General features: G+C 37.4%; 1 protein-coding gene across 20 annotated transcripts in view; it reads left to right on the forward strand.

Annotated features, from left to right (window-relative positions):
• EPB41 (erythrocyte membrane protein band 4.1) overlaps positions 1-16339 on the forward strand; it is a 203282-nt gene that overhangs the window by 137392 nt on the left and 49551 nt on the right. For 5 of the 20 annotated variants that reach the window (XM_065884507.1, XM_065884475.1, XM_065884409.1 and 2 more), the window contains 2 exons: positions 4526-4734; positions 14259-14435. In XM_065884507.1, coding sequence (XP_065740579.1) covers positions 4526-4734; positions 14259-14435 — 386 coding nt within the window. Of the gene's footprint in view, positions 1-4525; positions 4735-8269; positions 8327-8491; positions 8534-9525; positions 9589-14258; positions 14436-16211; positions 16263-16339 lie in introns of all 20 variants that reach the window. The other 15 variants (XM_065884505.1, XM_065884457.1, XM_065884402.1 and 12 more) reach the window with 10 other exon arrangements.

A 16339-nucleotide genomic window follows, 5' to 3' on the forward strand; every position in this document is an offset into this window, starting at 1 on the left:
TCACTGCTCCACTGCATACCCATTGTACCTATACCGTACTAGCAGAAATTGTGCTAGTAAGTAACAGAGCTAGAACTAGAATTTAAGACTCCTTTTACACAATGTGATGGTTTTGAGTTTTACACTTCTCTGCTCTAATAAATAACTAAGTTTCTGTTGTTGTCAGATGAGAGCAACATAATACTGGAGTTAATTGGTCCACAAGATGATCACAACCAGCATTCTTCCTTGCCTAGACCTTCAATAATGGGAAATAATTGAATTTTTAAAGTTAAGTGTTCTCTATCTATGTATCAAAATCTTTTAATAGTTAACAAATGAATTCATAAAACTGAAAAACCAAAACATCTTAAAAAGTAACCATTACCTCCAACACTGAATATACTAAAAAGCATTGAATTATACAGTCTAAATGGGTGAGTTTTATGGCTCAATAGAGCTGTTTAAAAAGACAAGAACCAGTCAACTACCATGATTCTCTGGGGTGATCCATAGTTTTTATAGCCTTCATATGGAGAAAAGGAAAGAAATTTGCCTCTCTCCAGAGCTCCTAGGTGATATGTTTCACTTGAACTGCATTTCAATGTGTGCATTATTAGTTTTTGCCCAACATACTCTTGAAATAATATTAACCCATAAAAAAATACAAAGACTTAGGTATGACATTAAAAGTTATTATATGTAGGATTTATAAAGTGATTTTATATCCACTGAGTATACCAACCATCCTGTAGAGTTCATATCTTCCACATTTTATAAATGATGCAACTTTCTGCCTCTGTTTCTAACTGCCAGTTTCTACACCTATACCTACTTTCCCACATATAGTACAGATTTCCAGGGCTAGAAATGCTGAAGACTTAAATTATTTGGCTCTGCAGTATTAGTACTGGATTAAAACCAAATGCAAGTGGCAAAATAACACATGGTGAAAGCATGGGCTATGTTTCTCTGATGCCAGGCAGAAGCGAATTAATTCTTTGAGAGGAGGTGTGAATACACATGTATAATGATACTTTAACACAACTGTGAGCAAAATATTTTGTCACATTCCCCTGTGTTGTTAGATTTGGTCTGCCATCTGCCATTCTTGCACTGACTGGCTTAGAGCACTCATGAGTAGCAGGGACTTGCAAGAGGCTACAGAGTGTTCATTGAAAGATAAGGTAGATCCTCTAGGGGGATGGGGGGGCAGAAGGATTGGGAGTTTGGGATTAACAGATACAGTCTAGTATATATAGGATGGATAAACAACAAAGTCCTACTGTACAGGATAGGGAACTATATTCAATATCCTGTGATAAACCATAATGGAAAGTAATATGAAAAAGAATATATATATGGCTGAATCACTTTGTTATACAGCAGAAATTAACACAACATTGTAAATCAACTATACTTCAATAAAATATTTTAAAAAAGAAAAAAAAAGGAAAGATAAAGTAGATCCTTGTGTTTTCTGTTGCTTTTCCTGTGTATCCTCTGAGGAGTTATTTCTTTCATTGGACATCATTACAGAACGTCAAGCATTTTTTTCTTGGTGTTGTGTATATGAAGTAGTTGTGAATTTCAATTTTTAATCTGTTCTGATTCATGGAATTCCTTCATATGACCTCATTTTTACTGCTTATACATCTAAATTTATCAGGAAAAGTTAAGTTCATAATACTCAGTTTAAGAAGGCAGGAAAAGAATCAACATTGTGAAAATGACTATACTACCCAAAGCAATCTACAGATTCAGTGCAATCCTTATCAAACTACCACTGGCATTTTTCACAGAACTAGAACAAAAAATTTCACAATTTGTATGGAAAGACAAAAGACCCAGAATAGCCAAAGCAATCTTGAGAAAGAAAAATGGAGCTGGAGGAATCAGGCTCCCTGACTTCTGACTATAGTACAAAGCTACAGTAATCAAGACAGTATGGTACAGGCACAAAAACAGAAATATAGATCAATGGAACAGGATAGAAACCCCAGAGATAAAGCCACGCACATATGGTCACCTTATCTTTGATTAAGGAGGCAAGAATATACAGTGGAGAAAAGAGTCTCTTCAATAAGTGGTGCTGGAAAAACCGGACAGCTACATGTAAAAGAATGAAATTAGAATGCTCCCTAACACCATACACAGAAATAAACTCAAGACGGATTAAAGACCTAAATGTAAGGGCAGACACTATAAAACTCTTAGAGGAAAACATAGGCAGAACCCTCTATGACATAAATCACAGCAAGATCCTTTTTGACCCACCTGCTAGAGAAATGGAAATAAAAACAAAAATAAACAAATGGGACGTAATGAAACTTAAAAGCTTTTGCACAGCAAAGGAAACCATAAACAAGATGAAAAGACAACCCTCAGAATGGGAGAAAATATTTACAAATGAAGCAACTGACAAAGGATTAATCTCCAAAATTTACAAGCAGCTCATGCAGCTCAGTATCAAAAAAACAAACAACCCAATCCAAAAATGTGCAGAAGACCTAAATAGACATTTCTCCAAAGAAGTTATACAGATTGCCAACAAACACAGGAAAGAATGCTCAACATCATTAATCATAAGAGAAATGCAAATCAAAACTACAATGAGATATCATCTCATACCAGCCAGAATGGGCATCATCAAAAAATCTAGAAACAATAAATGCTGGAGAGGGTGTGGAGAAACGGGAACCCTCTTGCACTGTTGGTGGGAATGTAAGTTGATAAGCCACTATGGAGAACAGTATGGCTGAGTAATATTCCACTGTATATATGTACCACATCTTCTTTATCTGTTCATCGGTCAATGGACACTTAGGTTGCCTCCATGTCCTGGCTATTGTAAATAGTGCTGCAGTGAACATTGGGGTGCATGTGTCTTTTCAAATTATGTTTTTCTCCAGATATATGCCCAGGGGTGGGATTGTTGGATCATATGGTAGCTCTATTTTTAGTTTTTTAAGGAACCTCCATACTGTTCTGTGTGTTAGTGGCTGTACCAATTTACATTGCCACCAACAGTGTAGGAGGGTTCCCTTTTCTCTACACCCTCTCCAGCATTTATTGTTTGTAGTTTTTGTTTTTTTTTTTGTTTTTTTTTTTTGCGCTACGCGGGCCTCTCACTGTTGTGACTTCTCCCCTTGCGGAGCACAGGCTCCAGATGCGCGGGCTCAGCGGCCATGGCTCACAGGCCCAGCTGCTCCGCGGTATGTGTGATCTTCCCGGACCGGGGCACGAACCCACGTCCCCTGCATCAGCAGGCGGACTCTCAACCACTGCGCCACCAGGAAAGCCCTGTAGATTTTTTTGATGATGGCCGTTCTGACCAGTGTGAGGTAATACCTCATTGTAGTTTTTTTTTGTTTGTTTGTTTTGTGGTACACGGGCCTCTCACTGTTGTGGCCTCTCCTGTTGTGGAGCACAGGCTCCGGACGCGCAGGCTCAGCGGCCATGGCTCCCGGGCCCAGCCGCTCCGCGGCATGTGGGATCTTCCCGGACCGGGGCATGAACCCACGTCCCCTGCATCGGAAGGCGGACTCTCAACCACTGCGCCACCAGGGAAGCCCGGGTTGTTTGGGGTTTTTTTGATATTGAGCTGCATGAACTTTTATATATTTTAGAGATTAATCCCTTGTCAGTCACTTTGTTTGCAAATATTTTCTCGCATTCTGTGGGTTGTCTTCATTTTGTTTATAGTTTCCTTTGCTGTGCAAAAGCTTTTAAGTTTCATTACGTCCCATTTGTTTATTTTTGTTTTTATTTTCATTACTCTAGGAGGTGGATCAAAAAAGATCTTGTTGCAATTAATGTCAGAGAGCGTTCTGCAAATGGATTAAATGCCCCAACCAAAGGACATAGAGTGGCTGAATTTTATTTTTTAATCAAACAATTAAAAAGGAAAGTGTCTGATTCAAAGATTTGCCCTTAAGCGTAAAGAAGCATCAAAATATGTACATGTCTTATAAGAAGATTCCTTTATCAAGCTATTTTGTAATCATTCTGAGGAGGCTTAGCAGAAGAAATCAGTCTTAATCCTTTTTCCTAGAATATATTTTTAGGTTCCTGAAATCACCTATAAATAAATGGATCGTTATTTCAAAAGGCCTTCATAGAAGAAATCAGACTTAATTAACCCATTTTTTCCTTCATAGACTACCTTGCAGGTTCTTGAAACTAATAGATTACAAGGTTAAACAATCTTGCCAACTTTTTAATAAAATGAGTTTTCCATTTTTTTTTTCATATATTTCTGTGTCCACGTCCACCCCCCTCCCGCCTCCTGTCCCACCCTTTATGGAACATTATCGTCAGGACATTTTAGCTTTTCTGTTAGGGTAATTTTAGCTTTCTTATTGCCATTATTGCCATCAGTTACCTGCCAGAGCACTAATTTATTTTTTGCCTTCTGTATGATAACCCACTGGACACCGTACCACTCATATGTGTCCTGGAGTCACAATTATTTCACCTGGTGGCTGTGAAGTAGTACAGCGACTCTTGCCTTCACTTATCCTTCACTTGTGCCTTTTTCACATAGCAGCAGCCGTTGATTCAGCAGACCGAAGTCCTCGGCCCACCTCTGCACCGGCCATTGCTCAGAGTCAGGCCGCAGAAGGCAGCGTCCCAGGTGCACCTGTTAAAAAAGCAGTGGTTTCTAAAACACCAAAGGAAACAGTGCAGGTTGAAGTGAAAAAGGAAGAAGTCCCACCTGAGCAACCTGAGCCAGAGCTCACAGAAGTGTGGAAGGTATGTCATAAGCCCAAATGTCTAGCTAATTCACTTTTTGGTTCAGAGGTGTTGACTCCTTGACCAGGAAGCTTCTCAAAGCACTGTTTTTTGTTGGATCCTAACAAAGTTATTTCTTCCTCACTCTTTCGGAAAGAAGATATCTCCCATTAACCTGTAAAATATTTTCATAGAATTATGTCATGAAGTACTTGTAAGCTATCCCAGTTTTCTGGTGACCCACAGCTTTACCCAACTTAAATCTTAAAAAATGAGTCTGTAAAACACACCAGAACTGTGATCATCTGTTTTTAAAAATAATTTTTACTCATCCAGAAGGAATTTCCACATTCCTTTTTAAGAGTAAGCTCTGCTAGTATGAGTAAAATATAATTTGATTTCCTAAAATGGATATATGTGTAACATACCCAAAGAATATCCAGATATTATATAAAGCACATCTATATGGTTGTTCAAATCTTAAGAAACTTTACAAAAAGGGCAAGATCCATTATGTAGGGGAGGTTATGCTACTGGGTTGTTTACAGTTCTGAGTTGATTGTACCCACAGTCACGGAACTTTGTTGAAAAATCACCAATTTAATTAGTAGATTTCCCAGGAGTAACAGTATCTGGACTGATCTTTTATATGTTGATAAGTTTTTTAACATACATTTAAACAGTGATGGAGTTGAGCTGTCAGTTCAGATTTATTAAAGTAAATACGAGTCTCACTGTTGACAACAGGAATTAATAGAAGCAGTCTTTATAAGAAAAATTACATTTTTATATGTCTGTTAAGGAATTTAAAACCATATAAGACCTTGGTAAGTGCTCTCCCCTTGGCAGATGGATTAATCCTGTTCTTTTGGAGCCAGTGCAATATCTAGTTTACCTATAGAGCAGTGGCCAATCTGGCTCTGTTTTGATTGTATTAAAAAAAAAACTATTCAATATGACATATAGTTTTTATGGTCCTTTGAGACCAACTTGAATCCAGAGTGAATGGTAGGTGTTTGCATTTTTGTATCTAGCCAAATGTGCATGACATTGACCACCAGGTTCAGTATCAACAATGCCTTTTTAATGTTAGACTACTTCAGTTTTTAATGTTAGGGTAGCTCACCGGGCACCTTTGACTGTCCTTCCATTTGTGATACTAACTGAAAAGTGTTAGATTACTGGAATTGGCAAGGGAATCTTTTTGGTGGCTAAGATTCTTTTGGCTTTCTGCTAACTTATTTGTTCTTTTGCCTGTCTGACAGACATAAGTATCTTCAAGAATAGGTTCCCTTTGCTCTTGGGACCTCAGCAGAGTGGAGAGATCACTTCCTGTTATATGCTCACCATTTAAGTGCCAGTTGGGGGTCTTCTTGCCAGTTAATTCTATATAAATAAATTTTGAGATACTTGTTTTGAGATCAGACTGAAAGCCACCTCTGATAACCTTCTGTTACTGTAATAGTAGTGACGGAGTTAAGGGTGACTCTGAGTTGATTTTATTTGTAGCAGTTAGAAAATAATTATGGAATTTGCCTGAAGCTGTATTTACTATATAAAGCAGCAGTAGTAATAAAGTAGCCTTGTAATTGTGGAAATCTCATTGCCTAACACTAAGTTGGTGCCAGATAGAGATAGCTTTTTGGCATCTTGAGTCATTTGACAAGACCTACTTTGCAGGTGTGGAGATAGTACCTTTCCTCATGTGCATCTTTATCTCCATTGATATTCTCTGTAGGAGCATAAATAGAACTACTGTTGCTACTTGGTCTCCATTCTTAGATTGAAGTAGAGGCTCTCAATTTCTTGCTGTTGGATTGCTAAGGACCCAAAGCAAGAAGTCATCATTCATTGAAACAAGTAATTTAAGCTTTACAAAATAATTGAAAACTTCCATTTGCTAAGCATTCACAACTCTATGAAGTTATTATCTCCATTTTATCAATAAAAGACTTAAAACTCAGGTGAAATAACTTGTTAATGGCAACACAGCAATAACCCCAGAATAATCCCAGTTATTTCTACTGAGATTCAGAGTAGAAATAACCCAAATTGTTAATTACCCCAGTAGTTAAAAGGACTGTAGCCAGATGTGCTTATGATTTGACAGTGTCACAAAGGTTGGTATCATCTTATGTTCTTTACATTCAGTCCTAGAGGAAACAGCACAATGACATTATATTCTGAGGTAATGCTCCCAAGTGTGATTAAAAAGAATGTGTCAAGGGAATTCCCTGGAGGTCCAGTGGTTATGACTATGTGCTTTCATTGCTGAGGGCCCAGGTTTGATCCCCGGTTGGGGACCTAGGATCCCGCAAGCTGCACAGCGGCCAGAAAAAGAAAAAAAGAAAGAAAGAGTACATCAAAACCACAGATTAATGAGGTTCTGTAAAGAACGTAATGATACAGGGTGATTGATTTGACGCTTAATAAAAAAATTTTTCTCATTTTGATATATCCGGTGCTTTAGGCATTGATCACGCTTGGTTTTTAAATTTTTTTTTTTTTTTTTTTTTGCGGTACGCGGGCCTCTCACTGCTGTGGCCTCTCCCATTGCGGAGCACAGGCTCCAGATGCGCAGGCTCAGCGGCCATGGCTCACGGGCTCAGCCGCTCTGCGTCATGTGGGATCTTCCCGGACCGGGGCACGAACCCGCGTCCCCTGCATCGGCAGGCGGACTCTCAACCACTGCGCCACCAGGGAAGCCCTGGTTTTTAAATTTATGCTTACTCCATTTTGGGTATATAAAATGACTGCTGCTAAAGGTATTTCAAAGCCAGGCAGGAGGCCTTAGTTATTCTCTTCCTGTTCTTAAGGATGAATCTTTTCCATCCACCGAACACATGGGCTCCAACTCCCTGGAGAGGAGATTACAGTGTGTTGAATGTTGCAGCTGAGCCCTGTGTGTGCTTATTTATAAATCAGCCTTGGAAGTAATTGCATGCATCAGTAACAATTTGGATTGAGTTTATTTTGATGTGTTGTTGTCTAATAAACTCAAGGGTTAAACTTGCCTCCTTAAATATATTGATCAACTAACAAAATTTTTTGTATTTACCTGCTTGGTGTCATATGTGGTTTATTTTATGTGTGCTCTAAACTGTAAAGATGTTCTTTTTGTTTCTGTCATGTATGTCATACATTGGTATCTTCATTTGTAAATTTGTTTTTATGTTATTTAAGATACTTCTACATCCTTTTTAAAAAGCAAAACAAAAACATATGACTTTTTAAAGTCTAAATTATTATTTTTAATAAGTACTTTTTAATCAATAAGTATAAATGTTTTCTTCATGAATAGAATAATTACCTTAATTTTCTTTTTTGATCCTTTGGTTGTCCATATTACCTCTTCAGCTTTGAGAATGTGATGGTGAACTAACAGGTTGTTCTTGAGAGCAGTGTCCTTGCCTGTAATACCCCCGTAAGACTGCATCATGATTACATATCAGCTGATTTTACAAGCAGCCTAAAGATGCAGCTGATTTGGAAATGACGCTATTCGTAGAAACCTACTAACCTGAAATGTTTTTACCACTTTATTTCTTAAATGTAGGTGGAAAAAACCCACATCGAGGTCACAGTACCCACCTCAAATGGTGACCAAATACAGGTTTGTGCCAATAGGCCACTTATTCCTTTTCCCCTCCCTCCCCAATTTTTTCTTCCCTCCCACTCCCTGCTCCTTAAAAAAAAATTATAAGTTGAAGGTTCAAAAAAACTTCAATGAGCCAATATTTTATCATTTTTCTTTCTTTTTTTAATAATGGCAAAACAGAAGCTTGCAGAAAAAAGTGAAGATCTGATAAGAATGAGGAAGGTTAGCCATTTTTCACTTTCACAAAATCACTTTACCATCACCCATGCTGATTTTCAAAGTGCATTAAAAAGACAGTGGTCCATTCTTTTCATTGATTTCTCTTAATCTAAAATTACTTTCTAATAACAGGTATACATATACACATGTTATGTATATATATGCATATACATACACACATATGTATACCAAAGAAATTATAATCCTATACTATATATTGAAAAATTTCATTAAAATAAACTTTCCAGTAGGAAAATATCTTTTTAAACAGAATGAAATAATTAGTGAAGGCCAAATCTATCCTTTATATTTAAACTTTATAAGAAATATTTCACAGTGGTACCATATGCTTGGAATCGTTGACAGTATTTTATGCATGTTTATTATGGAAACCATCATAGCAGCAACTCCCAGTATTGCTAATAATTATGGGTTTGGCTGTTCTGTGTCTCATTCTTCCCAACCATAGAGTAGGATGAATCAATTCTTACTGAATAGAATATTGATTGACCATGTATAAAATGCCCTTAGATCTTTCTTATGGAAGATATTAGAGCCATACATACCTGCAGTATTACTAAGTTTGAAATAATGTCCAAAACGCTAAATAATGTCTTAAAGCATTTCCCTACTCCATGGAACACGGAGAGTCAAGGCTTCTTAAAGTCATGCATTTTAAGGTAACCCTCAAACAGCTCACAGAGGAACATAAAGCAGCTTGTTATGTAAGACGCCAATGAAGCCAGGAGCACTGTCTATTTAAATAACATCGTCGCATTCTTCCATCATTCATGAACAATGTCATCCATTTTCTAGTGGTAATCATGTCCTCTGTGTGTCCTTGTGGTTCTGTGACCATTTCATGTTGGCATATGCTGCGCTATGGACAGTTAATTTTAAATATTTTTTTGGTTTGCCAATTTGCAGTTTTTTCGCGCAAGAACAACATTTTAATTTTTTATGCTTTTCTGTTTTTCCCTCTTTCATTTTCACAGAAAAAGAGAGAGAGACTAGATGGTGAAAACATTTATATCAGACATAGCAATTTAATGTTGGAGGTTTGTATGAACTTGAAGCTTATTTCAGTTGGTTGCCTGTAACCTTCTGCATTCTTTGCTGATCCCCTTTCTTCTTTCTATGCTGCGTTTGGTTTTGCATGCCATTGCATGAGAGAATTTTAGGTTTAAAATGCTTTTGCATGTTGGTAAACATGAAGATATGCAACCATCTCCACTTCTGACTCTTTAGTTTCCATCTCTCATACTTATCTAAAAAATATATGATTGGGACTACCTCAGCATCCCATGGTTCCATTGTTTTACCCACTTTTAGAAAGAACTACATCACTGTTTAAAAGTTCCTTGAATTGCCCAAGAGTATAAACTCCTGTATGTTTCAAGCATCAAATTTATACAATTTTTTCATCTTCTGAATCAGGAGAATGTGGAAAAATAGGAGAAGTGATCACAATTCAAAATGGACTTAACTTTTTGAGGATACCAAAAAAATGACAGAAGAATAATCAGGGGGGAAAAAAGTAAGATACAGGAAGGAAAGAAGGGAGGCTAGCATTTGATGAGTAGTTAGTATGATATTAGATAGTTTAATTATAAAACAAGCCTATGGGTATGGGATTTTTATTTTAAAGAGAAAATTGAGGCTAAGAGAAATTAAGTAATTCCCTTGTGGTTATAGAGCTGGTAAATCAGTAAAGCTAGGATTTGTGTTAGGGTCCATCTAACTCTATTAAACTACACTTTTTTTTTTTCCCATTCGGAAATAGCAACATACTATGTGCTGTAGGAATTGTAAGGTCATTTTCCCATTGTATTTAATATCGGTCAGATTTTCACCAAGCCTATATTAGTATACTTTATCTAGTGTCAGGCTCCACACGGGATAAGGAAAAAACTAACTAGAAGATTAGAGGAACTCTATGAGGAAAAATCCGGAAATTGGAGTTATTCTGTACAGAAACAGGCCATGTTTACACTTCAGAAACTCTTACCTGGAAGCTAATGATCTAATTATCTTACAACTCCACTCAAGACAGAACCAAAAGAAATGGGTATAAATTCTGACATCAGGGATTTAACTCAAGTATAAAGGAAATGTAACTATATAGGAAGATGATAAATCGTTCTTGCCTTCAGGAAGCATCCAATGTAGGGACAAATGGAAGAGAGAAACAATAAATACGTAAACAAATACTGATAAAATGATTACAAGTTATTATAAAAGCTATGAAGGGGAAATAGTATGCTGTGCTAATAAAAAGGACCTGCTCTAAATAAGATGGACAGGGAAGTTGTCTATGAAGAGGTAACACTTAAGCTGAGACCTGAAAGATGAGCATATGTAATGGTAAATATTATTAAAGTGGATGTTTGAAGCAACTTTTTTAGATAGAACTCTAATAGCATCCAGTAATTACTTAACATCATCTATTCTTTGTCAATACATATATTTTGAGTGCCTGCTAGGTATAAGTACTTTGATAAAAATAAAAATTATGGCCAGTTTTCATTAATCATGTACTGTGTGGTGGGCACAATACCAAGTGTTTTATATATGTTTACCTCATGTAACATGAAGTTTTCTTAGGCTGGACCCTAGGATATTTCAAACTTGGTAACTAGATCTCTTTGCTTTAGTGCATAGCTGAAACTAGACCTGAATGGTTCCGCTTCTGAGATTAGGGAGAATAACAGATATCAGTTGATCTCCTTATACTCAACAATGTAACATCTCCCAATTCCAAACATGCCTATTTCTTGACTTGTCCATCTGTAATTCTGCCTCTTAACTGGAACCTGCAGTACCAATCATATATTTGTCCTTTGTTCAATGAGGTGTGTTATGGCTTCTGAGACTCACAAAGTCCTTGTGTGTGATATGTTTTTCCCGTATTTCACTGACAGCCATGAGAGGGGATTTCTAAATAAGTGTGTGTTTGAAAATTAAAACTACTAACTATCTTTTGAGAATATTTTCTACTTAATTAAATGTTTGGTTTGATTGCTGCTAAAATTATAGGATGATAGGCATCAGGAAGTGTCTAATCTGAAAACAGCCCAAGTAGTTTGGCTAACCATCATTCTCTAGTATTGTAAAAGTTTTTTTCCCCCACTTAGGGAAGTTCTCTCAAGTTATCTGTCACTCTAGCAGATTTTTTTTTAAGCATTCCCTCCTCCCCCTACTCCTACCCCACCCCCACTAATGCTTTGTTCTGGCACAAATAAGGTCGAGTTCATTTTTAGATCTACTGTTTCCTCCTCCATCTCCCAATGAGAACCTGTTGCAAGTTTCTGTGACAAATTCTATTTGGAACAGGTCCCTTTGAGATCTTAATTTAACTCTGTGCCCCCACAGGTTTCCAACAGAGCCAGCTAAGAAGGATGGAGAAAGCTCCCTCAGAAGCTGCTGATTTTATTGGAACATTTATTTTCTCAGGTTCCAAGCCAATCAAAAGCTAGGCAGGACAAGTAACAAATCACCACTCTTTTATAGTAAGAGGCTAATAACCCAGAGAGTTATAGTTTTATCATAGCCTCTCTTGATCATTTTTTTTTCTTTTTTTTTTTTGTTACGCGGGCCTCTCACTGTTGTGGCCTCTCCCGTTGCGGAGCACAGGCTCCGGACGCGCAGGCTCAGCGGCCACCGCTCACGAGACCAGCCGCTCCGCGGCACGTGGGATCTTCCCGGACTGGGGCACGAACCCGTGTCCCCTGCATCGGCGGGCGGACTCCCAACCACTGCACCACCAGGGAAGCCCAATCATTTTTTTCTTTTTTTTTTTTTTTACTCCATTCTCACCTTTAATCCTCCCAAATACGTTTAGTTCTTGGCCCAAGCAGATTTGATTTTGTCAGGAGCTAGGTCACAAAGCCTTCCATGCCTGATGGGTCTCAGTTGTTCAGCCTACTACTGAGTCTTTGACTGACCTTGTTCCTGCTTTTCTTTAGCTAGTAAACATGCCTTTTCTTGCTTTCAGCTAGAACAAAAGTGCAAACTGTGGTTTCCCCATGGTGAAGCCCATATTCTTGAGCTATACTCACATTTCATCTCAGCAGGCAAGAGGTACTCTTATGGGGGAGCTACAGGATTGCCCTTTTTGGGTTAGTTTTCTCTTTGACTGATCTAAAAGCACATAAACATCATTCAGTTTTGCAAAAATAAAAAGAATAGACTATTAAATGAATTTTCTGAATGAATATCTCCAGAATCAAAATTGTTTCATATGCCTCATTGATTCTTTTTCCTATACTGTTTTCTCTTTGACATTGCTTTTGAAAAAAATTTACCTAATTGCAGCCTATATTGCCCCAGGAAAAACTTTTAAAACAAATTTTTATTTAAATGAATTCCTCCCCCCAACCCTCAACACCAAATGAGGCTGTTTCCCACGGAGCCAAAAAAAAAAAGTCTAATCCCCAAATTCACACAGCATATTAGGAGATATATTTAGTATTATGCTTTTCTTGGATACAGAGCTGCCTTGATATATAATAAACACAGAATTTTTAGCAGTCATCAAGTGACAGGCTTCCCACATGTTTTGATTTCAAGCATAGACCTTTTGAGGGTTTTTTTGAAGAAATATGTTGGACCAAGAACATTTGAGTTTTTGTCTTCACGTTGTATTTCCCAGATTATTTCTGGCCAAGTCTCTTGAAAGTTGGTTTATACCTCCTGTTACATAAACTTGAATGTTATTTCTCATATTATTTACAGCTTTATTAGCCTAGTTTTGATCATTTCTCCCTGGAATATCGCCTGTGAGAGTTTCCCCCTAGTTGTCCAGTAGTCACATCTGCTGGAACAGTTTAGTTATTTTAAGTCGTCAGGGAGACATATAAGGTATTTGACAAGTTCTTATTAAATCACTCCCCATCCATTGACGGTTACTGGAAGATGGTCCCTAGTTTGAATGGTACTGAGGGATGAAGTGAAGCTGTCAGAAGCTGCAAAACATAAGGCTTTTAGTGTGTGTGGATAGTATTGACAAAGAAAAAAAAATCCATTATATTTTATACCCCTGAGTAATTATTCAGAGATAGTAACCACTTGCTCTGGAGGCTTGAGCCAGGAATTCCAGTAATAAATTTTTGTATCGAGAAAGGGCTATTCCTGTTTACCAAAACCCAGCAACAGTCACCTAGTGGTAAGAAAGCAAAACTATCTCCAGGTAGAAATAGAGGGATACTGTACAGTTGCAACTCACCAAGGCAAGGCAACCCATGATGGGAGTTGAATCTTTCACCATGTCCTTCGTTTAACAGTTTCTCCTTCTCTATTGCTATCTCCATCCTGCCTGAGCTGAGCCTAAATCAGTTCCTATCAAGCTGAGGCTAATTGAGTTGTGGGATTATCTGCTTGGGATGAGGAGTTGGAGATCTAGTGCTGTGTTGTAATGGGAAGAAGAGTTGTAAAATTAAGGAGTGAGCTCTTTATAAAGAGTTATAAAACCTATAGGTTTATATAACTGCTAAGAGCTATAGGGTTACGATGCTTCACTGCTTCCAAGAAAAGCACTGTGTTAAAAAAAAAAAAAAGCAAATATACCATATTGTATATTTACAATTTGAATGTAATTTATGGATTAACAACATCTATCCTGGATGTGGTGTATTTTCTACCAGTGCCCATAGTCTATGATGGGCTCCCCTTGGTGTTTTTTTTTTCCCCTGAATATTTATTGTTTTGCATCTTGTCCTTTCAACTATAGGATTTAGACAAAAGTCAAGAAGAGATCAAAAAACATCATGCCAGCATCAGTGAGCTGAAAAAGAACTTCATGGAATCTGTACCAGAACCACAGCCTAGTGAATGGGATAAACGCTTATCCACTCACTCTCCCTTTCGAACACTTAACATCAATGGGCAAATCCCTACAGGAGAAGGAGTGAGTACTTTGTCCATGTGACCAGTTGTGAGAATGAGTGAGATAAATGCTTTTGTATATTGATAATCTGTATCTGAAAGTTTAGAGCTGAAATTTAGCTTTGGTGTCTTACCGATTCATTCCAGCTTTAAAGCATTCATCATCAAACACTTGTTTTAAGTCATATAGACTACTCAGTCCAATTATGGGGGCCATTCGGGGCTACCAGTTGATGACTGGGCCCTGAGAACTGTCTCTGCAGCTGCATGCTTCTGCCTGGTGTCTGTTTACAAATTGACCATAAGCCAGTGGAACTTTATGTTCAAACTGTGACTTCAGGGACCAGAGAGTTTACTAAATTTAGTAAGGTCAAAATTTGGAAAGGGATAGGCATTTTTAAAAAACTTTGAACGTTTGCACAACTTAGAAATGTCTGGAATGGTTGACCACAATTATATAATAAACCAAGGAGACCTCAGCCAGAGAATGCAGAATACCAAGTATTAATGATTGTATTTCAGTTTTAGAAGAACTATGGATGATTTATTTTATCTTTATGAGTAACATCAAGCTTTTAATACACTGTTTTATAAGATAGTCACAATTAGAGGAAGAGATACCTTTTAAAGGCTGTTCTTTTTCCATAATTGTTGTCATTACCCATTTTAGAGATCCTACACCTGAATCTGTGTAATGAGAATATCTTAAAAGTTACCTTGAGCACATATTCAAAAATTCTTTACTTAACCTTTACCCTATACAGGTTAAGTATGTATATAAATAGTCCCAGTGACTCAGTGAGTGAGTGTCATGATTTTAAAATTATATGCTTGTTTCCTCCCAACACAATAGCAATTCTAGTTAAGAAAGGTAAAGTGATGTCTTAATAATTTTTTTAAAATTTGTTTTTATATTCAGAGTTCATGGTAAACTATCCAACTTACTGTTTAGTTTCTGGAACTGGAGAAGATAATAAAAGTTGGTTCACAAAGGATACATTTTATATTTTTCAAAATGTGATTAAAATTGGCTAACAGTTCTCCAAATAGAGTTGAACCAGCTTCACCAAGAAGGCTGGAGAATTCCTGAATGATGGACAGGGAGAGAGAGTTACCAGGGTTGATAGGATGCAGTTGTTCTTATTCACTGTCCTCTCAGCCTCCACTCTCTGGTGTAAGTGGACATTAGTTCTGTATCCCAAATCTGGAGCATATATCCTGAACTGAGTCAGTGACTGCTTTCTATAAGTCTATGGCTCCCTGATAAAGCACTTGTTGCTACCTCGCCTGGCTAACCCTATCTACAAACCATAACTGCATATTTTCTAGAAGTTTTCTTTTTGATTCTGTGCAAGTAATAAAAGATACTCAGCTACTTTGGAGAAGTAACTTAGTACCCTCTTGGATGAGGTTTGGTAAAGTTGAACCAGTCTCCATTTCCAGAAAATATTTTGTGTCTTAACAGAAACCCTTCAGAAACCATCTTAGGGCTAGTTTTGGGAATGGCTGTTTCATTCTGTGGACTTTAAAGAAATGACTTTTATAAATTAAATTAGATCAATAGGGAGTACTTTAGCTCTAGGGTTATGATACTACCCCTCTAAATGAATAATGCAATAGGTAAGAACTATATTGTGATAACCTTTTATATAGGATAATTCTACTTCCTGGCATATCTTACTTTTTCTTTAATAATTAGGACAATATTTTTGTTCTCTGGGGATACCTCTTCCACCTTTGACAGCATTGTTGTTACATTGCAAGGCAACTGAATTTTATATAATTTGTGTATGACCAGGTGAAGAAAACCTCTGTCCTTCCCTCGGAAAGAAAGGTTGGTGGGCCAGAGGTAATGCTGCTGTTATGACTTGTGCTTCTCAATCAGAATTTGCTCTTGTCATGGCACTAAGCAGATAATTCCCCCAG

Source organism: Phocoena phocoena, chromosome 1 (genome assembly GCF_963924675.1).
Source record: "Phocoena phocoena chromosome 1, mPhoPho1.1, whole genome shotgun sequence".
NCBI lineage: Eukaryota > Metazoa > Chordata > Mammalia > Artiodactyla > Phocoenidae > Phocoena > Phocoena phocoena.